Source organism: Carex rostrata, chromosome 13, assembly GCF_964058835.1.
Source record: "Carex rostrata chromosome 13, lpCarRost1.2, whole genome shotgun sequence".
NCBI classification, from domain to species: domain Eukaryota; kingdom Viridiplantae; phylum Streptophyta; class Magnoliopsida; order Poales; family Cyperaceae; genus Carex; species Carex rostrata.
In genome coordinates this window covers 1,691,198-1,714,185 of record NC_135930.1, presented here as the reverse complement: position 1 = coordinate 1,714,185, position 22,988 = coordinate 1,691,198, and the positions used below count along the sequence as shown (strand labels likewise).

Genomic DNA, 22,988 nt, shown 5'->3' with positions numbered 1-22,988 from the left:
AAAAAAAAAAAACTTTGAGGAGCAAAAATTATATGCAAGTTATTATTTCAATATAGGGAAATGATGAGAATAACCAAGCCGTAGGAAATTGTCATAAAATCATCAGATTTATAAAAAAAATGTATTTTAATTGTAAACATAGTATTAAGATAATAAGATGGTTGCAATTATATAGTGCATAAAAAATATCGTATAAAAATGCAATATTTGATTTGTAGAAGATAATGAAATATACATTTTCTTTTAGTTTCTATAACATGTCCATAATTTAGTTAGTTAATTGTCAGATAATACAAAACATTTGATATATAAGTGATATACAAGGAGGATTTAAATGTCTCTATTTTTGTGTATCCATATTCTTTTGTTTTTAAAATTTTAATAATAATTTTTTTTAATTTATATATCAAAATAAAACGCTGGAAGTGATTTACATTATTTTTTCAACTTGCACATAAAAAATTGGACGCTGATAACAATCCCCACAGCCTCCACCCCGCATTTATCCCCGCAGATACTGTCAAAAAAAACATGGGGGGACCGCTCAATCATTAATGAGCGTTAAAAACTACGGTTATTTAACTTGAAGCATCAAAGTATTTACCTTGAATTTTTCAGGTATTAAACCCTCTGCAATGATCTCTATTTATGAAAGAATAAATCAATTAATTAATTGTCCCCGCACAAAATTTTCTTTTTTTTTGAATCGTCCCCGCAGAACTGGGGACCATTAAACATGGGGGGACCGCTCAATCATTAATGAGCGTTTAAAAAACTGCAGGTATTTAACTTGAAGCATCAAAGTATTTAACTTGAATTTGTCATGTATTAAACCCTATGCGATGATCTATATTTATGAAAGAATAAATCAATTCATTAATTGTCCCCGCACAAAATTTCCTTTTTTTTTTAATCGTCCCTGCACAATTGGAGACCATTAAATAAACAATCCCCTCACCCAATGATAAATACTCTGAGACATAATGATAAATATTTTATGTTACATAGGTAAATACTTTACATTATATGAATAAATACTTTATGTTACATGGATAAATACTTCTCAGACATATTTGCAACTTTCAGTAAAACATCAATGATAAATACTCTCAGACATAATGATAAATATTCTATGTTATATGGATAAATACTCTATGTTACATGGGTAAATACTTCTCAGAAATAATGATAAATATTTTTTTGAACATCAATTAACAGATAAGCATTTATTAACGGGGATTGGTATTAGATAACAGTATAATTAATGCGGAGATTGTTTTTAAAGGAATAATTAATGCGGGAATTATTATCAGAGGAAGGCACAATTAATGCGGGGATTGGTATTAAATGACAGTCTAATTTAATGCGGGGATAAAATAAAACTTTTAACGAAATTAGTGGGGGGATATATGGCAGTTAAGGAAGAGAGAGAGTGCGGGGAAAACGGGGGATGAGAGTGGGGGGTTTCATATAATTATTCTAAAAAAATATCATTTTTCTTATGATAATAAGTTATAAATCAATGTCCAGAAATTATTCAAGAATAGTGTATAGTTTTACAAGCCCTGATAATAATTTAACGATTTTACATGTGCATAGAAAATATAATGTGTATCATATTTAACGATTTTATTTTAAAATTTTAATTTTTTAAGATATTAAAAATTATTAAAAATTTAAAAATAAATACATAAAAAATGAACACATTTGATTCCTCCTCTTAATACATATCCAAAAACTATGAAATCCAGATAATGTATGCTTGATAAGTGCATGCTATCAATTCTCTTACAAAAGTTAGTGGCAAAGGAACCTAATTCTTAATTCCTAGTACTATTCATATAACCAACAAAACAAAGAGCAAGTGGTGATTCCTCTTCCTCCCTTCTTTGAATTTACATTCTACAGAAAAAATTGTCAGTGGTACATTGTAGACATGCATGATGCAAAAAAAAAAAAAAAAAAAATTGGTAGTGCTCAAGTCGGCATTTGTGTTCTACTATATTATATTTTTGTATAGAAAAAGTACATGTAGCGTGTTTGTTACATACACTGCAATTTTATACCATCATTCTGTGTTGTTTTTCTCTACAATTAAATTGATGGTAATTTTCTGCAATTATCTTTAAAATACTTGATTAATGGAAATTGATATACTAATACTATTATTGTTACCTAATGTTATTACCTACTAATTTGATGAGTTACTATTTTTTTTTTTTTGAAGTAAAACATATCAAGTTGTAAATTGAAATTTAAAACATGTGAACTTCAATTAGAGCTTCTAAACTGAAATCTAATACTTTTAAAATGAAACATGATCTTATACATATAAAGGTAAAAGCATATATAGTATTTGAACAGCTGAAATCTAAATCTTATATACTCAAACTCAAACCTAAACCTTACAAATTAAAATGTAAAGTTCTTATAATGAAATCTGAAGCTCTACAACCTCTCTAGTATCTCACACAACTTTTAACAGAGTTCTGGCAAATTTTCTATGCCTATACATAATAGTAATTAGTCACAGTATTGACTAGTCAAATTATGTAATAACAATTATATATAATAATAAAGATGATATAATAAAAAAAATTCTTGGGTAATTAAATTCATTTTGTTTATTGACATGCAACCAAGAGGACCAGTCTTGGTACCATGAATTATTCCTCTGTCTCATGTGATTTTGGTACAAGTCAATAGTAGCTGTTTGTGTCAGAATGTGCGCACCAATGATTAATAAATTATAAATAGATGTTAGATGATATACAGGAATTAGGTACCTTGACATCTCTTTCAATTAATGCATCAATAATCACAAAAGAATATTTAGGTTTATACTGAAAAAAAAAAGTTCTAAAAGTTAGAGATCTAGCTATTGAGCTAGTTTCTAGTTAAGTGCAATAATTGAAAGAAATTAATTGAGACTAATTTCAATAGGATTATTTGCAAATTAAAGTACCCCAATTAGAAAATGTAATACATAACCAACAAAAAATCCCTTGATATATTTAATTTAGGTGATGAAAATGGGGTTTGACACCTATTTTTACTAAAAAAAAATCCATTGATATATTCATAATGAGACAAACAAACAAATATGGTACTGTGATGCCAATCTCTTTAACTTAACACAAAGAAAAGAGAAAACATCAAATACCAACCAGTCATTGAGTGAGTATCAGAATAAAGAACAACAAGTACATAAAAAAATGTCAAGAGATTTGGATTCATATCATGATAGTATTGAAATTTAAGGTAGATATATCATATATAAATAAAAAAAAAAGAGAACAATTTAAAGGAAGAATCTAGATTCTCCTTCAATGGAGGAAATCAGTTGGAATATGGAATGTGGGCCCACATGCTTTCTATCACAAAGCCTCTATCAAAAACCTTTTATTCTTTTGTTGAAACTTGAAACTAAACTGTGCCTCTAATAGTAGGAAGCTTGTCTAGTAGCTTTTCAAAATGTCTAATTAATTTCCAAGAAAATATAGAATTCATTGGTGGCACCTAAACTTAGGTGCATAATCAAATTGAAAGCCAAATACTTCCAGCCTAAGTTTGGAATCTTGAAAGAGAGATGTTGGTTTTTCCTTTGATAAATGCTATGGGTACCCAACTTATTCCCTAAAATCAATTTGGCATCATGAATGAAGGTTACTAATTTGTAATTAATTTTTCTGAGTTATACACATGTCTTTTATATATATTTCTAAATGGATATTTTCGACCTTTATTTATTTTTTATATTGATTGTGAAGAGAATGTTTACTATGGCAATGTTTCTATTTTTCTTTGTATATATGCTTAAATTAAACTCTTCAACAGAAATTTTGTATCAAGTTCACATGTGTTCACGAAAACTTTAATTTATTTTTTGACTTGGTTCATGAAGACATTTAATTCATGGAGCGGGGAAGTCTGAAGAGCATCAAATCAAATTTGGTTCGATGTTTAGTTAGAGCTGCTTAATCCGCAACTAGATTCATATGTATTTGATAAGTATGAATTTTAAAATTAGTCGTGCAAATTTTGCTAATCGGCAAGACTTTCTTAAGCAGCCTTAAGATTAAAATCACTAAATGAGTCTCTTTTAACTTCTTTAGCCGTTTAATTATGTCTAACACTGGTTCCTTAGCACAGATTAAAATCATCTCCTTTAGTCTCCTTTTGCCTAAATTTCAAGTTTGAAGACATCTCTATCTCTTTCTTTAGCTTCCTTGGCTATTATTTACATATTAAGATAACCGAACATTAGTTCCTTAAGCCTCTTTAGAACTTAATTCTAGTACAAATTAAAGAAGTGTTGCTGAACAGCGCGCCTCAATGTGAATCAGAGTGTCCCCGATTCCGAACATGACCTCTTTGAGGTCAATCTAATAAGCTATATATCAACTCTTCCTCCTCTTCCTCTTCCTCCTCTTCGATCTTCCTCTTCCTCTTCCTCCTCTTCCTCCTCCTCTTCTTCCTCCTCTTCTTCCTCTTCCTCTTCTTCCTCTTCTTCCTCTTCTTCTTCTTCTTCTTCTTCTTCTTTTCGAAAAACTTTGTAAAAATGCTATTGTCACATGTTCTAGTCCATATCCTCTAAGATAACATAATATTTCTGTTTATGTTCGATGTGAAATGTACATAATTCTTTTAATATTTATGTGAATTAATCGAACTATCTAATTAATCTAAATAGAAATATTTTGTTATACCTTAGGTGATATAAATTTCATGTATATACAGGAGGGGGCATGTACGTAAATCGCTGACAACTTTAAAAAAAGGAAAAGAAAAGAAAGTGCATCACGTTAGCATTCGTTCTTAACTTTTTTTTATTCTATCCTGCATTTTTTAAACGAGTACAACTAAAATTTCGGGCTGTCAATATTTGACACACTGCATGATTTTCAAATGCATGCATTTAGGTCTGATTCCTTCATGTCATACTTAGAAAAAAAAATGTTTTGCTTAATTAAAAACATAACTTTCTAACATTTGATCCAAATACATCTTGGAATGATTCAACATGCGTCTTTACCAAACTCGGAAGAAATTAAGGATAGTATTAGAGTCACTTGAACAAAAAAAAAATCATGATATGTAGTTAATATGCCTTAATTTTATTGTAAAAAAAAATGTAGAAAGTATGGTTGTGTAACTATAATATGTATTGAGAGTTTCCTTTATGTTTCAAGTTCAATATTTATAATAAGTAGAACTAGTATGTTCTAATTAAGCTCACCAAGTCTTTTTATTAGTAAGCTTAATTTTAAAATATATCTAATTAATTTCAAACAATGAGTCCAAAATTGAAATCAATAAACTTCACAAGTGATGTGTTCACATATGAAATTAGTAAAATTTTGAATTAATTTAATATAAGTCAAGCTATTAAGAAATAATGAAAAATAAAAGCATTAAAATTAACTCATAAATTACTTTTTTTACAACTTAACTCTATACTAAATTAATTCGAAAAATAAAAAATTTGATATGTAAAAGGAGTAGATTGGTTTCATAGTTTAAATTTGTTATTTCAAATCAATTGGGCCCCACACACTTTTCCATCTAATTTAATTAGCACAACTATGTCATGCTAAATTAGATCCTTAGATGGTCCAATTGTACAGTTAAGCCTGTTGCTAATTACCAAAATGACACACTGACATATCCTTATTTATGTTGTTTTTATAAAGTATATCTTTTGCATATGTAGACTTAACAGGGGTTTGATTTTGTTTATAAGAAGATCATCACATTCATAATTGGGAGAATTTCATATATACCACTCAAAAACTGTGAAATTACATATTTATCATTCAAATTTTTGTAATTACATATTTACCATCTAAAAATCTAACAACTCACATATTTACCCAATATAACTTTAGTATATATCAAATATACCTAAAAATCAGATTAATTATGTTTAATTTTCTTAAAACTATAATTAATCAAGGATTTACTTAGCACACTCTCTTTCTTTCCTTATAATCGTTCTCTTTTATATCCAATATAAAAGATTAAGAACAGATATTCCAAACTGAGCCAGTACCAAAACACATATTCTCAAATTCAGTTACTAATTTGATAATGAGTTGCGATATCAGTGTCGAATTTAGTATGAGTTATTTTGTTGGAAAAGTTGGAGTGATTACCTTATTTTTAAACGATCAAGCTTGAGTTGGAATTCTTATATCCGAGTCTGCTGCCCCTTCTCTTCGAGTTTAAGAGAGAGACGAGATGAGGAGAGAGTTTAAGCGAAAATAAGAAGTTACATAAAAAAAAAACTGGAGAAAATCTGTGCACAAAAGAGGAAGGGGTAGAGAAGAAGAAGAGACTAAATAACTTATTAATTATATTTTATATAATCTTAAACTTAATTAATCTCATTTTTTGATTAATTGAGTAAATATGTGAGTTATTAGATTTTTATATGGTAAATATGTAAATACAAAAATTTAGATGGTAAATATGTAATTTCACAGTTTTTGAGTGGTATATATGAAATTCTCCCTTCATAATTTTTGGGCCCGGTACAAAGTGGAAAGTAAATAGAAGCCCAAGCCCAATTTGAATATTACTCGTGGGCTTTTTTAAGATGAAAACATCAAGAAGGATGTGCTCTATTCAGCCAGGAACAGAACTAAACTGAACTGGTATACCATATATGCAATGCTCTTCTACAATGAACAAGTAGACAATGATATATATGAAGTAAATTTAGCATGAAGTTTGTTTGATTCACGTCGAGATTCATGTTAGTGAATTTAAACATGTACTAATTTTAACATATCCACGAATCTAAACTGTCTGCACGAATCTTGATGCATATCAAACTTAAACTATGACATCATACTTATTCGGTCCAACCCATGGAAACCTCTCCTCTCCCCATGAAGTTGAAGTTCTTGTTGCAATTGCTCCTCTGAAAAAGCCGTTCTCCTATTGAATATGTATAGGGGCGGAGTCAGATTTTTGATGTACGGAGATTAATTATATAAATTTTTTTACGGAGAATAAAAACTAGTTTTGCATTACCATAACATTTTACTCTAAATAATATAAAATATTACATATAAATATAAACCTTTTTTTATTACAAAAATGGGGTCAATTGTCTTCATTGTTTGTTCCCGCACATAGATATGTAAAGTTTTAGACTAACTTCCAGAAGAGGGTACGCGGAGGGAGGAGAAGAAGAAAATATTATGTGGAAGTTACGATGTTGCCAGACCACATCTAATCGAGTATGTGCACCTGCTCCAGAAGAGGAGAATCTAAGAGGGAGTGGAGGGTACGTGCTATTGTGCGGAGGAGAAGAGAGGAAAGCACTACGTTTTGTTTTGATGAGATTTGTACCTCCTAAATCGGAGTGTAATTTTACTTGCGGAGGGTTCGTCTCTCTCCATCGTTGTCAGCTTCCTTTCCTTTAATGAGGATTTTTCCCCTGCATTCTGGAGCACACCCTTAGAGAGACGGAGCCTAGTACCCGTAATTAATATCACCTAAGGTAACTGAATATTTATGTTCAGATTTGGATCGTCTGATCAGAATTCACACGAATATGAAAGGGTCCGGATCAATCCATTATGATCGGACGGTCCGGATCTAAACAAAAATATTATGTTATATGGACTCCACTCTAGCCATTTTCCTAAACACATTAGGGCGTGTTCGGATTTTACTATTCACGTGGGAAAAAAAAATTTACTCAGACTAAATTTTTTTTTCCCACGTGAACAGTAAAATTTAGTTCAAATATTTTGTAATTCCATTCCTATTCCTATTCCCGTCTGTCTGCCGAACACGCTCTTAGAGAACGAACATTCTTGAAACGCAACACCTGGCAAATTGAATTATTGGGATGATCGAGGCTTACAAAATAAAATGTACTTTAATTAGATGGTCCTTTTCCTTAATTTTCCTTGGTAGGTGCCAATGTGAATTAATGGATTTAATTAATTAATTAATTAGTTAATTAATACCCTCAAAAGATTCAAGAATCTGAAATACATTATTGGGATATCTGATATTCACTACAATCTTATGTTATATTTGAAATAACAATTAAGTATTGTGTTGATGAATGATTCTCTTCTCTTCTAGATCTCATGTATAAATAGTTAAATACAACCGACATTTCTCCTACTAGCACCACTGTCTAATATTAATCTCAAGCTATTAATTAATAATCAAAGAAGCAAATGGAAGAGAAATTCAGAGGATAGCAGAGAAGGTTAAAAGGGGTATTTTGGTCTGAAATATTATTTAGTAAAATTTTCATGTTGGATTATTCAAGACAAAATATGTCATGGGTAGAACATAGATGATTTGGATTTTTGATGGATTAATATTCAAATATTAAGTCTTTATGAATAGCATGTAATATATGAAGTTTTGATAGGTATATCCATTGTTCTGAGGGCGTGTAAACAGATCCGGATTATTCAATCAGAATTCGTTCCGTATACGCTAATAATCTAAATCCGGATTAAACGGATACAGATAATTCCGGATAATTATTAACAGATAGAATTAGATTTTGTTCAAAAGATTTTGGATAGAATCTCATCCAAAGTCGGACCTTACCGTTTAATTCAAATATTTGGAAAATGAATATATGGATGAATATATAGTCGTAGTTAATCTGGACCGTCCAACTAAAATGAACAGTCTAGGGTTGTCTAGAAATTTCAATCAATTCCGAACAATTACAGGAAAATTTTCAATATCTATTTCATTGAATGTTTATTTTTCACGTCAACAAAAAAAGGAAGTACATAAAAATAGAACATTTGTATATTAAAACATTGCTTTAGCTCCAAAATCAAGTAAACTTTATCTTTATTCTTACTGAGATTCCCCATTTACTATTTTTATATTATTATTATTTTTTTCTTTTGAAATGCCATGTTGAAGCAAAGAATCAATGAATGTCACGGTTAATAGTCAATTAATTAGTCATAATGGCGAAATCAGAAAATAGAATAGTCAATTAGTCAAGGGGCTAATGTAGAATTTTCATCAAGGTACGTAGAGTAATAAATTATTAAATCGGGTTCAATCTTATTAAATTGAAACTAACTCTAAAATTTTCTAATTAAATAATTAGCAATCAAATTCATTTTAAATAACTAATCAAATCACGATTAAGCTTACATTGAAGCTAATTTTCAAATTTGTAACCAAACCTGCGCGCATTGACGAAAGAGGAGAGGAGGAGCTATCGAATTGTGCTGAGCAAATCGATTGAGCAGAGGAAGATTAAAGGAGCGCCTAATGACCTGAGCACAAACTGTGGTTGTGGAGGAGGCGGCGATGCATCACTGAGATTAATTTGCTAGCAGAGCCAGAAGAAGAGAAAGGAAATTGCGATAGTGAGTTGCACGATTTTATTTTTCCAGCTGCATGAATTTTAAAAAAAATAAATTGCACTTGCACAATTTTTTTCTTTCAAAGTTACGTTTGGAATTAGGTTAAGCTCAAGGTAAGACAAACTAATTTCAAGATAGAGCAAGAATTTAAAAACTTATATTTGTAAATTTAATTTTATAATTCATAATAGAGTCAGTTGTCTTACCCTACAGTGTGCTAGATCTGTCACTTGTACCTAAAATTTTAGAAGATAACATAATTTTATAATTATTTTCAACATAACTATTTTTTTTTTTAACTTTTTCAAAAAAAACAAAAATATGACAATTAAGAAATATATTTTGAAAATAAAATTTGGTAACAATTAGATAGAGGGAGAGGGAGGCGTCCGACGCCCATCGGACCACTTTTGTGTTCGATGGGTTCTCTTCACCGTCGGATTTGCTTTAAGATTCGCGCCCACAATTTCGGGTATGCTTTAAAATCCGTACACACGAATCATAAAGCAGATCTGACGGTGAAGAGAACCCATCAAACACAAAAGTGGTCCGATGGCCATCGAACAGCCCCCTCTTCCTTAGACAGATGTCTCTTCTGAACTCATGTGACTTTCACCACTGATCTGTCATTATCATTAATGCATCAGAGGTGTTAGGAAACTGTACAAATGATAGCACACATATCACCAAATTCTGAGCCTACGTAATGCATATATGAATTTAATTATTTTGGTGAGGTTCACAAGAAAAGTTGTATTTAAATTTAAATTATGACTTGGTTGGTACCCATGTGACATGATGTAACATAATTAGTTAAACCAAAAAATGAATAGGAACCTGAATTACATTATTGGAAGAGCATGATAAATTGGTACAATAAATACAACAATAATTGCTACAATAAATACAAAACAGAAGTTATTATAACAAGCTCCATGCTTTAAATTCAATGATTGAAGAGTGAAGACAAATTGGAATAAAGAATGGATGGCAAATGATAAAATAAATCTAAAAAAAATGGATAGGACTTGCATCCATGATCACCTGAAAAAATATTTTGTTGTCAGAATGTATGGCCTCGTTAGTTTTTTTCTTTCTTTCTTGCATGATTCCACTAATTATGTGTATTATCTTTTATCTTTTGGGCAATGCTGCACGCAGGTTCGGCACCTAGAAATCTGCATTAATTCAACTGAATTTTTTTTCTCACAAAAACAGTAAAAAACCGTTCAAATTTTTATCAATTCTATGCCTATACCTATTTCCACCAGTGGGCCGAACAGGGCCTAAAAGTGAAAAAAACAAAATACAATTTTTAGTGTGTGTTCTATTACATATATCCAGTCAGATTTGCATCAAGATTTATGCATACAATTTTATTTGTATTTATATTTGTAAATGACAAATCTACATGAATTTTTAATACAAATTAGACAACTCTAACTAATATCATACCAAATTTAATCCGGTACTTACTGGACTGCATTTCACTTTATATAAGAAAAGAACGATGTAGGTTCGATGCTCATCAGATCTATTTTTGAGTCCAATGAGCTCCAAAACTGTCCGGTTTGTTTTGAAATCTATGGGTACGAAATTGAAGCAAATGTTCACGAATTTTAAAGCAGAGCACATGTATCTTAAAACGGATCGAACGGTAATTGAACCCATAAACTAAAATAAGTGTAATGAACATCAAACCTACTCTCAAGTCATATTAGAGACCTTAAAAATATTCTTCTAAGAGTTGCGTGCGAAAGTTGGCAAATCTAGCTGAGAGTCTGGATTCCTCTTTAATATCCATGTCAAAGTAGATCGGACGGTCCAAATCTGAAAGTTGGCAAATCTAGCTCAGATTCTGGATTCCTCTTTAATATCCGTGTCAAAGTAGATCGGACGGTCCAAATCTGAAAGTTGGCAAATCTAGCTGAGAGTCTGGATTCCTCTTTAATATCCGTGTCAAAGTAGATCGGACGGTCCAAATCTGAAAGTTGGCAAATCTAGCTCAGATTCTGGATTCCTCTTTAATATCCATGTCAAAGTAGATCGGACAGTCCAAATCTGAAAGTTGGCAAATCTAGCTCAGAGTCTGGATTCCTCTTTAATATTCGTGTCAAAGTAGATCGGACGGTCCAAATTTGAAAGTTGGAAAATCTAGCTGAGAGTCTGGATTCCTATTTAATATCCGTGTCAAAGTAGATCGGACGGTCCAAATCTGAAAGTTGGCAAATCTAGCTGAGAGTCTGGATTCCTCTTTAATATCCGTGTCAAAGTAGATCGGACGGTCCAAATATGAAAGTTGGCAAATCTAGCTGAGAGTCTGGATTCCTCTTTAATATCCGTGTCAAAGTAGATCGGACGGTCCAAATATGAAAGTTGGCAAATCTAGCTGAGAGTCTGGATTCCTCTTTAATATCCGTGTCAAAGTAGATCGGACGGTCCAAATATGAAAGTTGGCAAATCTAGCTCAGAGTCTGGATTCCTCTTTAATATCCGTGTCAAAGTAGATCGGACGGTCCAAATCTGAAAGTTGGCAAATCTAGCTGAGAGTCTGGATTCCTCTTTAATATCCGTGTCAAAGTAGATCGGACAGTCCAAATCTGAAAGTTGGCAAATCTAGCTGAGAGTCTGGATTCCTCTTTAATATCTGTGTCAAAGTAGATCGGACGGTCCAAATCTATACTCAAAATTTAAGTTATCTTATTTGATATGAAGTCATTTAGAATTCATATCCTCTGAGATAAGTTTAGATTTCAGACTGTTCAATAAGAATCCGGATGAATTTAGTTTGAATTGAGTACAATGAGATCTGAATCGTTTTTTTTAATTCAATTAGAATTTTGGTTCGATTGTCATTTTCAAAAAATCTTGAGGTGGATTTGTCAAGTCTCCGGAGAAATATTATAAATACCCAATAGTTAGTCATGTTGGAATATATTTTACCTATATCTTTTTGAACAAGTAAACGATATTTTCAAATTTAAAAAAAAATAATATTATCAATGTCTTTTTGACTCAATATATAAAAATCTGAAAGAAGTTCTAGTAGGCGAGTTAATAATTAATTATTATTATTATCAATAATAAATATTTCCTCAGAGAATTAGTAAATATTAACCATGCCCTTTTCTCTTCAAAATAAATTAATTTTGTCCATGCAAATTTTTTCAAAAGGAAATATAACAATAGATTAGTTCTCTAGAGAAAATAACTCAAAAGGACCATTTATTAATTTCTTGGAAATTTGAAAATTTTTTAGTTTTTTCATAGATTATGACAACACCTTATCCTTTCGGTATTTTTTCAAGTACACGTGTCAACCGCTGGTCTCTAATATTTTTTTATGATTTTTTTCTCTCTGTTTGATTCTATCTATATCCAAAATGGTTTTATCTGCTACAGAAACCTCCTAAAAAATTTACCAAATTACCCCCAATTTGTTATTGAAATGACAATACAAACCAAAATTCATCTCGCTTAATTACTCGTTAGGTCCTTGCTTTCAAGGGAGTAATATCGTAATTTTACAAATTGAAGATTCCAAATTATTGTAGAATGCAGTATCCGCAGTAGACCCAAAACCAAGGCAGCACCATTAGGGTATTTTTGGAATTAGAATTTTATACCTAGAATACCCTTAGCTAGGAATAATTGCTTAGACCGCCTCTAGGTTTGTATAAATGCACCATAGGGTCTGTTACTGTCACAATAACTTTTAGTGATTAAACTGTGAAATCCATGTACATATATAGCCTATGATATTTGAGGACTCACATCAGAATTAAAAAAGAAAAAGAAAAGATAAATAAGCCAATATTTACTCCTTTGCCATCTATTTTGAAGAATTTGATGAAATGCTTATGTCACAATATTTAGTTGTATGTAAATTTAGTAGAATAAAGATTGATTTTAATACAAGTTTATATATCATAGTTCCACAACTTGAAATTATGTTATGAATAATGAATAAGGTCTTTGTTAAAAAAAAAATCTTTTCTTTAATTTGCACCAAATTATTCTAAATCAATCTGTGATATTATTAATTGTCAAAACACTAAAAAAGTAAAAAAAATATTTTAAATTTAATTTACAAAGTCACTCAAATTGTTCTTCAAGTGCAACTTTTTTTGCTAGTTAATAAACAACAATGATTTACTTGGTAAACTATCAAACATAAAAAATAAGTTCTCTATTTGTGACTTCAAAGCCAGCAAATAATATTAAAAGTCCTAACAAAGATATTGAGCAAATATTTTGTGCAATATTTATAATCAAACCAGATCGGAAAATCAAATTAAGGTGGAAAATTATCATTTTTTAATCCTTTCTATCCCATTTGAATGGATAGGCTATATCCGAGATAGTGGATTAGTGGAAATAGTGTCTTTTTCCGTAACCATAATATGCATCTTTAATTTTTCTACTATTTCATATTTGTTGAACACGTAAAGAAAAAAAAAGTCGATAGTAGTCACGTTTTCACCGCTTTAATACTTTAACAAACAATTCTACTTTATTTTTAAGAAGCGTTCCACGTAAAGTTAATATCATAATTTCAATTGCAATGACCTATAATGATCCTAACAATTTTTTTTTTCATTTTTACAAAATCAATAAGAAATATTCACATATAATATATATAATTTAATTCCATATTAAATTTGAACTCATGATAATATATATTTTCTAGAAATAATTTTGTAATAGTATTTTGTCAAATATGAACACTTTTTTTTAAGTCAGAGATAGTTCCCAAATCAATTGTTTCCATTTTTGCAATTTAAATAAGAACTATTCACATGTAATATATATAATTTCAATATTTTGCATATTAAATTTAAACTCATGATATTAAAATTTTTAAAGATCCATTTTGTATCAGTATTTTCTTAAAAATGAACACTTTTTTTAAAGTTGTACACCATTTCCAAATCAATTTTTTCTATTATTGTAATTTCAATAAGAACTACTCACATCACATGTAATATTCATAATTTTAATATTTTAAATAAAAAATTGAATAAATATAAATTTTGTATTAGATTTTTCTTAAAAATAAACACACATTAATATTTCATCAGTAGACCGCTTCCATATTACAAATACCATAAAATACCCTCATATAATTCTTTAATATCGCATTTAGATTGACAAAATCATACTTCCAATAAGAACTAGTCACATGTAATTTATAATTTTAATATTTTCCATATCAAAATTAAACACATGATAATATAAATTTTATATAAATAAATCTTCTATTAGTATTTTCTTAAATATGAACACTTTTTTAAAGTTGTAGACCGCTTCCATATGAGAAATTCCACAAAATACCCTCCCATACAATTCTTTGAATCTAAAAGCACTTAGAGGGGCAAAATGGTACTTTTACCCAAAGCACAGTCGACCTTTCATCTACCTTCTTTTTTAGATAAGAAACACTGCCCCTATCATATCTCAGTTCACATTCTCTCTCTTTGGATCAAGTTGGGTTTTTCCACCTCTTCTCCGATCATCTCTTTTTCACTGGTAAGTTGAAATCAGTTCAGTATCTTGTGTTTTCTATCTTGATTCTGATTAGAACTGAGTTGTTTGTAGTTGGGTACCTTCTCTTTTTTTACTGATCATAGATCATAGTTAATTTTTTGTTGGGCACCTTGATAACAACTGCTATAGATAGATATATAGTTACGATTAGAGAAACTATTGTTGTATTTTTGGTATTATCAATAGAGAAGTTGTTGATCTTTGATCTACAAATATCTTAGTTTTTTGATTTGGTATGATAACTTGTGCTTTCATCAATCAAAGCGATTTTGAAGTATATGTGAAACCAATAGAGTACTGGTAGAGGTGGTACTGTTGTTTGGTACAGGTGGAACTGTTGCTAAGGGGTACTACGGTTTCTGGTACCGGGCTTCGGGCTTTCCTTTTTGTTCATTTTGAGATTGCATTTGTTTTACTGCTTTGGGTCTTTTTGTTAACTGGAACTGTTTTGTTTCTTGAGATTGAGTGTAATTAATAGACGATGTAAATTTTTGGATTATGATAATAGATTCATCAAGATTCCTAAAAAATAACCTTCAAATTATCGAAAATAAGGTGAGTAATGCATTCTTGTTTAATTAGGAGGTAGAAAATGGCCACTCTTGAAGGACCTGTTCTATGTCGCCCGGTTGCACATCTGAGAAGCATGAGAGTACCTACTGCAATCGCATTTGCAGGAAGTCATTTTACAAAGAGAGGAGGAAGCAGTTTCTGGGGCTTGACATGTAATTACAGGGGCATTGATTCGGTCTCATCTGGGAAATCAATTAGAAATAGCAAGGGGTTGTCTATTTGCTGTAGCTTTAGTTCTTCTTCTGACGACAATGGAAGCATGGCTGGTAATTTCGGTGACAGGGATGGAGACTATGTCGATTGTAGTGTCATGGAGGCTGGTAATATTTTAATTTTCTTATTGTTTTATTTTTATTTTTTGTTCATTTTGCCCCCCAACTAACATTTTTCTGAGACACTTTTTTTTTCTTTTCTTAATAAAGAGTAAAGTGGGTACTTAAATTTAAAATGAGTTTTAATAGTAAAGACAATAAAATTTTTAAATTTGCGAGTTTCTGAAATTTAGAAGGGTAAATATGATATTATGAACTTCAGAGGTGAAAATATGTAAGTTATTTAATTTCCGGTAAGTTAGTTCATGCAAAAGATAGTATATGTTGTGTTTAACTTATATTTTTGTTGAAGTTTATCTTCCAGGTGGGACCCACCCATTTAACAGGTTATACTGACAGAGATGTTTTAAATTGTGTTTTAACTCTGGATTTTTTTTATTTTTTTTACCAGTGGAAGTGAGGAGGGGATCAGACGGTGTTATAATAAAAATGCGGGACCGTACAAATGTGAGGTGTGTATATAACAATCCCCAAGCGGGAAGCTTGCCCGATTATGCACCACATCCCGCTATTGTTTTAAAGATGGAAGACGGGAGCGACCTTCTCCTTCCTATTATTGTTTGTTAGTAATTCTTTTAAATCACTTTTTATTATATTTTTTTCTTTTTGCAAAGGAAAAATAGAATTGTGTCGAGTTTAAAAATTTATGTTGGATAATAATGTTTAGAGTAAAATGCTATGGGTACACTAAAATTGACCGCCATACACAACATGGAACTTTTATATGAATGACCCCATAGCTTGAAAGTCTAGCTCCGCCTCTGTTGATAGCTATAGTATAATTATTGTATCCCCATAAAAAGTGCTGAAATGTTATTTTCTTCACTTAAAAAGTCAAACTTCAAATGGTTGATGTTATTTTGTGAGAAAAAGTGAATTTTGATGTGTGGCTTAGAATGAGGATAATATTTGGGTGGGTTCCTTTGAAGGATTATTTTTTTTTTCTTATCAAAGTGCATTGGGCTAAATTTTTTAGAAAAAAAGCTCCTTTGTTATTTTTTATAATATGAGAAAATTTTAGGGATGAAATTTGATTGAAATTTTCGATCTACTATAACTTTTCAGTGGAGTTGCCATCTGTTCTGCTTATGGCGGCTGTTCGAGATGTTCAACTTGTAAGACATACCCTTAAACACATGAAATGATTTTAATTTTATTATTTATTTCAACTAGAAAAAAAATAAAAACAGCTTATCTTTTGTAAAATATGAGATTTAAACTTTTGTGATTGCTAATTTGTTATTCATCTACTGAGACTACCAGTTTTAAAACAAATGGTGTTAAACTTCAACTCCATTCTTTTTAAAGCTGCACTCGAGTTTGAAATTGAAAGAAAAGAAAAGTAAAAACCTTTCCTGATCATGATTGGTTGTATTATGTTTTCAGGCTAGGCCGACAATATATGAAGTCCTTAAAGTGATGACAGAGATTATGGGCTATGCTGTAAGTTTATGTTGTTTTCAAAATTGTGTAATTCATGCATTTTTTTTTTTCGCATGGATGAAATTTGAACTAATTAATTCATTTGTAATTTAGGTGAAACGGGTTCGGGTCACAAAAAGTGTGCAGGATGCATACTATGCTGAGATTTACTTTGCCAATGTATGAATAAGTTCTAGTAAAATAATGCAATTTCTTTGGCCTATTACAATCACTATTTACCAGTATTTATGTTCACTGATATAATTTCTGGTTTTGAATATTTTTTATTAATTAGATTGGAGATGAGAATGACACTAAAGTTATCGATTGCCGCCCTTCTGACGCAATAAATGTCGCCGTCCGTTGCAAGGTTTTTGACACTTTGTTCTTACATATATAAATTTACTTGTTCTGTATATAATGTGGCTTTTGTTTTATTACGCAAGTAAAAAACAAATTTGAATTTCAGGTACCGATACAAGTGAACAGGAACATTGTATACAGCGACGGTATGAGAGTGGTTGAGCACAACAAGTTAGCACATGCTACTCATTCTGATGGATTACTATTTACTGAACTTGATAGGTACATTTTTGCTCATATGCCCTTGTAAAACATTATATGTACATTTTCTAAAAATTAATATTACTTTATGGTTGATTGATGTAGACCTGATGGCCAGCCTTGCATTGAGACAAAGGAATTTGGTTTGGTATGTAACATGCTTACTGCAGCTACTGAAGAACGGTACAAGGATGCCGGTATGATATTTCTTCCTTTTAAGGCTAACAAATACCATACTAGGGGTGTTCAAACAGTCGGTTTGGTTTAAACCGAATTAAAATAGTCAAACAAAATGTTTATTCGGTTTTCAAAATCTCTGAACCAAAAAAACCAAAATAAATTTTGGTTTGTTTGGTTGAGAAATGCAATAATATATATTAAATTTCAAAAGGTAAAACTTAATATATAGGCATATATATTTAATAATCATAGAAGAGGAAGGCTTGGGTGCTATGGATAGCATAAGGTCATCCGTGCTACGGCCTCAAACATCTATTGTATAAACTTCATACTTCGATTTAAGTAGCTCAATAAATTGGTTATATAATAAATTTGTAGAATACTAATTTTTATTATTTTTGAATTTTTTCTACTATTTTTTATGATTTATGAAATATGGTCAATAATGGCTTAAAAATTAGTATTCTACAAGTTTATTGTATAACCAATTTAGTGAGCTACTTAAATCGAAGTTTGAAGTTTATACGATAGGTTTTTGAGGCCGTAGCACGGATGACCTTATGCTATCCATAGCACTCGAGCCTTCCTCATCATAGAAATAAGTATCAAGATATATCAGTCGAATCAAAATAAGAGAGATTAAACCCATCAAATATAAAAAACCGAAGTAATTCAAAAATTCAACCGAACCATTTAAACCGAAAAACTGAACCATGATGTATTTTTAACAAGTAACCTTTGATTTTTTATTTTACTAACACTTATTTTTATACAGCTATTTGGAGGGACAGGCTGAATAAGCTTAGGTCTAAGAGCAAGAAGTGGGCCTAAAAATGATGTAAATAAAAGATGATTTGATGTGTGGGCCCAGTATATCCCATGAAAATGGTGGGTAGTTTATATATATAATATGTATGAATGTAAATATAGATAGTAAATATGTGAATATATATATATATATATATCAAAACATGTAGCTACCAGTACCACTTGGCATCTGATGTGGTCTGTTGTAGGCATCCCTGAACTAATTATAATCCATTCTATCTCTTTTGGACTCCCATTTTACTTATTTATCTCAGCATATGTGTGTGTGTGTGTGTGTGTTGATACAATCTTTTAATTTGCTTTTGGTTTCATTTGTTTGTTATCTTATTTGCTATATTGCATTTGAATCTATTAGTGTTGTGGTTACTGTTAATAAAATCTTACAATTGTCAACTGTTGAAAGTGCCCCCAGCTTAATTCTGGGTGAAGATTTTGACAGAGCAATTTTTAATTCATACAGCGCACATAATAGAATCAAAATAACACTGCACACGACTTATGTGCTGCATGAATTAAAAACTGCTCTGTCAAAGTGTTTACCCTTAATTGTTGAGGTAGTAAACTTGCATTTTTTTTTTTAACAGAAAATTCTTTAATTAGTACATTAACTTACATTTTTTTGATTAGTAGTAACTTGAACCTCATCATTTTATTACTGGTAATACAAGACAAGTAATTTGTAATTGTGTTTCACATCTTTATCTTCATTTTCAAAGTCTAAACAGTTGTTCCGAACAACTTAACATGAGGTCCATTTATAATTGTTGCATTTTTTTTAGATAGTTACAAAATCATTTTTTTCAAAAGTTTGTAGAAGAGAAAACATAATAATATTGGAGTGAGTCTATGGAATTATGCATATTACAAATTGGTCTGTAATATAGATTCATATTTTTGTTTTCAAATTTTTAACGATCGATGTGAATCATTCAACATGATTTCTATATAAATATGTAATTACAGATCAAATTTTATATTTTTTTAAAATTTTTTTTTATTATTTTTTAAGATAGGTAGAAAATTAATAATTTTCAGATCAAGTGTTTTTCTATCTATTTTAAAAAATAGTAAAAAGTTTCTAAGAGTATAAAATTCGGTTTGCAAGTACATATTCAAATAGAAATTATGTTGAACAATTCGAATTGACCATTAGGATTTTGAAAATAAAAATATTAATTCGTATTACAGATCAATTCGTGCTATGCATACTACCATAGACTCACTCATAATATTGTATCAATCTAAAAAAATAATAGTTTTTAAAAAAATATAAAATTTAATCTTCAAGTACATATTAATATAGAGATTATATCAAACAATTTGCATTGACTTTTTCGACTTTAAACATATAGATAAAAATAAAATATACAATTGAGATATAAAAGACAGATTTGAATCCTACTCTATTGCAAAAGTTTCAACAGAAGTTAAAAGACTTAATTAATTATTAAATAAACATTCCTTACAAAATATTATACATAGACCGTTTTCCTTTATAATATTTGCCAATTTTCAAAAGTATTTCAAGTGGTGTTTTGAAAACAAACAAATTTCAACTCTTTTTCACCTTTTCACTTTTCAGAGATTGCGGCGGGCCTTATCCTTTCGGTATTTTTTCTGGGTACACGTGTCAGTCGCTGGTTTCTCGAGATTATTTTGTAATATTTTTTTTTCATGATTCTCTGATTCTATCTATATCCAAAATAGTTTTTTTTTTACAAAAATTTCCTCAGAAACAGTCAGAATTCATCGCGGTGGGATCCGCTTGGAAGTAACCATGTCGTCTAGTCGCCGCCAACGGAAATGACAATTATAACCAAATTTTGTAACGCTCACTTATTAAGCAGGCCCATGCTTTTAGGGGTAATATGGTAATTTCATAAAAAGAAGATACCAAATTAAGGGAAGGGACAATATCTGCAGTAGACGAATTCGTATGCCCAAGGTTATTTTCGGAATTAGAACTTTATACCGAAAATGCCCTTTGCTCGGAATAAACAACAATGTTAGGCCTGTTCGGTTGCATGGGTTCTATGGGAAAAAAAACAGAATATTGATATTTAACCGAATGTTGTAAAAAATGTTTGTGACGGCCGATTAATTGGTAACGGTGGCCAAACTGAAGATGTTTGTGGTGGGACCCGATTAATCGGCTGTTTTACCAATTAATCAACCGTTTTACCGAGTAATCGGCCGTTTATTTCTGTTTATTTCCGTTTATTTTAATTTTTTTCAGTAATTTTTTTTCACATTGACTTTTTTTTATGTGATAGTGTGTAATAATAAGTTTTATAAATTATGTATTGTAGTTTTGTTTGTACTTGAACATACGTTTAATATTTTATATATATGTTTTTTCTTCTTACTTACTTTAAAATTGATTAATTATTCTTCTATTTATTTATTATATATTTTTCTTACTAATTACTGATATAATTTTTTCAATTAGTACAACATATTCATTTATGAAATTAAGTTGTTATTATAAATTAAATTTAGTGATTTTATGTTGGAATGTTTTATTTCTTTCACATAATATGTTATTAGTATTTGAAAAAAGTTTAACTCTAGAATTTATTTTTTTCATTAAATAAATGTGTTATTGACTCATGTAAAGTGCTTGTGCGTTAAAAAAAGTATAGTGTCATGTTATAATAACGAAATTAAGTTAAATTAAGTATATTTGATAAGTTTAATGAGTTAAATAAATTATGATATATATACATAAATTTAATAAAAACGTTAAATTGTCCGCATAATTCCGATTAATCGGCCACATACCGATTAATCGTTTGGCGGTACCCCGTCCGTCCAACGATCACATATCATTATTTACAACACTGATTTAACCCCAGATGTGTTCTGCAACATGGTATCTTCCTAATTAAATTCCTAATTAATTCCCATGAGGTTCCCTTTTTCTCTTTCAACAGCACTATTCACATAGAAAAAATTAAATTGAGTCAAAGTTCATTTTATTTTTCCCAATTGGTGCAGCTCAAGTGAAAAAATCAATAAATTGAGTTGCCTCTTGACATAATTAAGCTATTTTATCACAAGTAATAATATTAAATTGGATTTAACTAATTTATTTTTTATAAATATTTTCTTAATTTATTTGTATCTATTTTCTTATTTTATTTAATTATCAAAATATTTATATTTTAAAATAATAATTAATAAGTAAGGTTATGTTATTTTTAATCTATTTTATTTAATTACATTTTTAATAATTTTATAATATCAATCATTTAGAAAGAAAATATGATTTTTCACAACTAATTCTATGATACAACCGAACACTCATTTTACCACATTCCCATAATCAATCGCGTACATACCCATACCGATAGGTTTCCATATTTTCAAAAGTGGATTTCCGTCCCCAGGGGCGGAGCCAGAGTTTTAACCAATGAGGGTCAAAACACATACTAAAAAAAAAAAATTTCAGTGGGGTCCCACAATGAAGGGTAGGTCAGTTGAAAATAAATTGAGAGTGGAAGCTAGAGAGAGAGTTTCACGTGAAGAGGTACTTGAATTCTCATCTTTTTTGAGAGAAAACACTACAAGTCTCCATATTGCACACATATTAAATAGTTAGTTTGTTCTCTTAAAAAAAAGGGTGTCAAGTATATAAATTTTTAACAAAAGTATGGGGATCAATTTTAAAATACCCATAATATTTACACTAAAATATATAACAAATACATTCTTAGTAATTAAATTTTGAAAAAAAATGGGGATCAATTGACCCCCATTGTCTTCAATTGAATCTGCCTCTGTCCGTCCCCATCAAATCCCATCCCGTATAATCCTGTGACAAACGAACAGACCCTTAATCTACACTACTTTGAAATTGATAGAGAGATTAGAAAAATAGAGACTAGTGTGCTTCAATTTAAAATGGTATGTAGCTTCTTAATTATAGTGAATTTTCAAAAATAATTACAACACATTACACATGTTTTCAAACGTGATAGGAATACGATAGATGCACCTGCACGTGTTGTGCTGGTACACATGTTGTTTACGAAAATATGATTTTTTTTTTAAAAAAAAAAACACAACACAACACGTATAAAAATATGAATGGAAAATTTTCTTTTATAGACCAAATAAACCAAAAAAGGGGACAACAATTTATTTTCATATTTTTGGAAACAATATG

The 22,988-nt window shown here is 30.1% G+C and overlaps 1 protein-coding gene across 1 annotated transcript; it reads left to right on the top strand.

Annotated features, from left to right (window-relative positions):
* The first annotated feature begins 14,755 nt into the window (after window positions 1-14,755).
* On the top strand, window positions 14,756-19,055 carry LOC144564041 (bifunctional nuclease 2-like). The gene is made up of 10 exons (XM_078313536.1): window positions 14,756-14,903; window positions 15,504-15,814; window positions 16,218-16,388; window positions 16,892-16,941; window positions 17,213-17,269; window positions 17,363-17,428; window positions 17,544-17,618; window positions 17,718-17,833; window positions 17,918-18,009; window positions 18,768-19,055. The coding sequence occupies exons 2-10, from the start codon at window positions 15,514-15,516 to the stop codon at window positions 18,821-18,823; spliced, it is 984 nt and encodes a 327-aa protein (XP_078169662.1). The 5' UTR covers window positions 14,756-14,903; window positions 15,504-15,513; the 3' UTR covers window positions 18,824-19,055.
* Window positions 19,056-22,988: the final 3,933 nt, after the last annotated feature.

Bases quoted from the DNA above. Each gene is read 5' to 3' on its own strand.
- LOC144564041 (XM_078313536.1), top strand. From the start codon at position 15,514: ATGGCCACTCTTGAAGGACCTGTTCTATGTCGCCCGGTTGCACATCTG. The intron at 17,429-17,543 runs GTATGAATAAGT...TTTATTAATTAG, and splicing joins CTGAGATTTACTTTGCCAAT to ATTGGAGATGAGAATGACAC. The intron at 17,834-17,917 runs GTACATTTTTGC...TGATTGATGTAG, and splicing joins CTATTTACTGAACTTGATAG to ACCTGATGGCCAGCCTTGCA.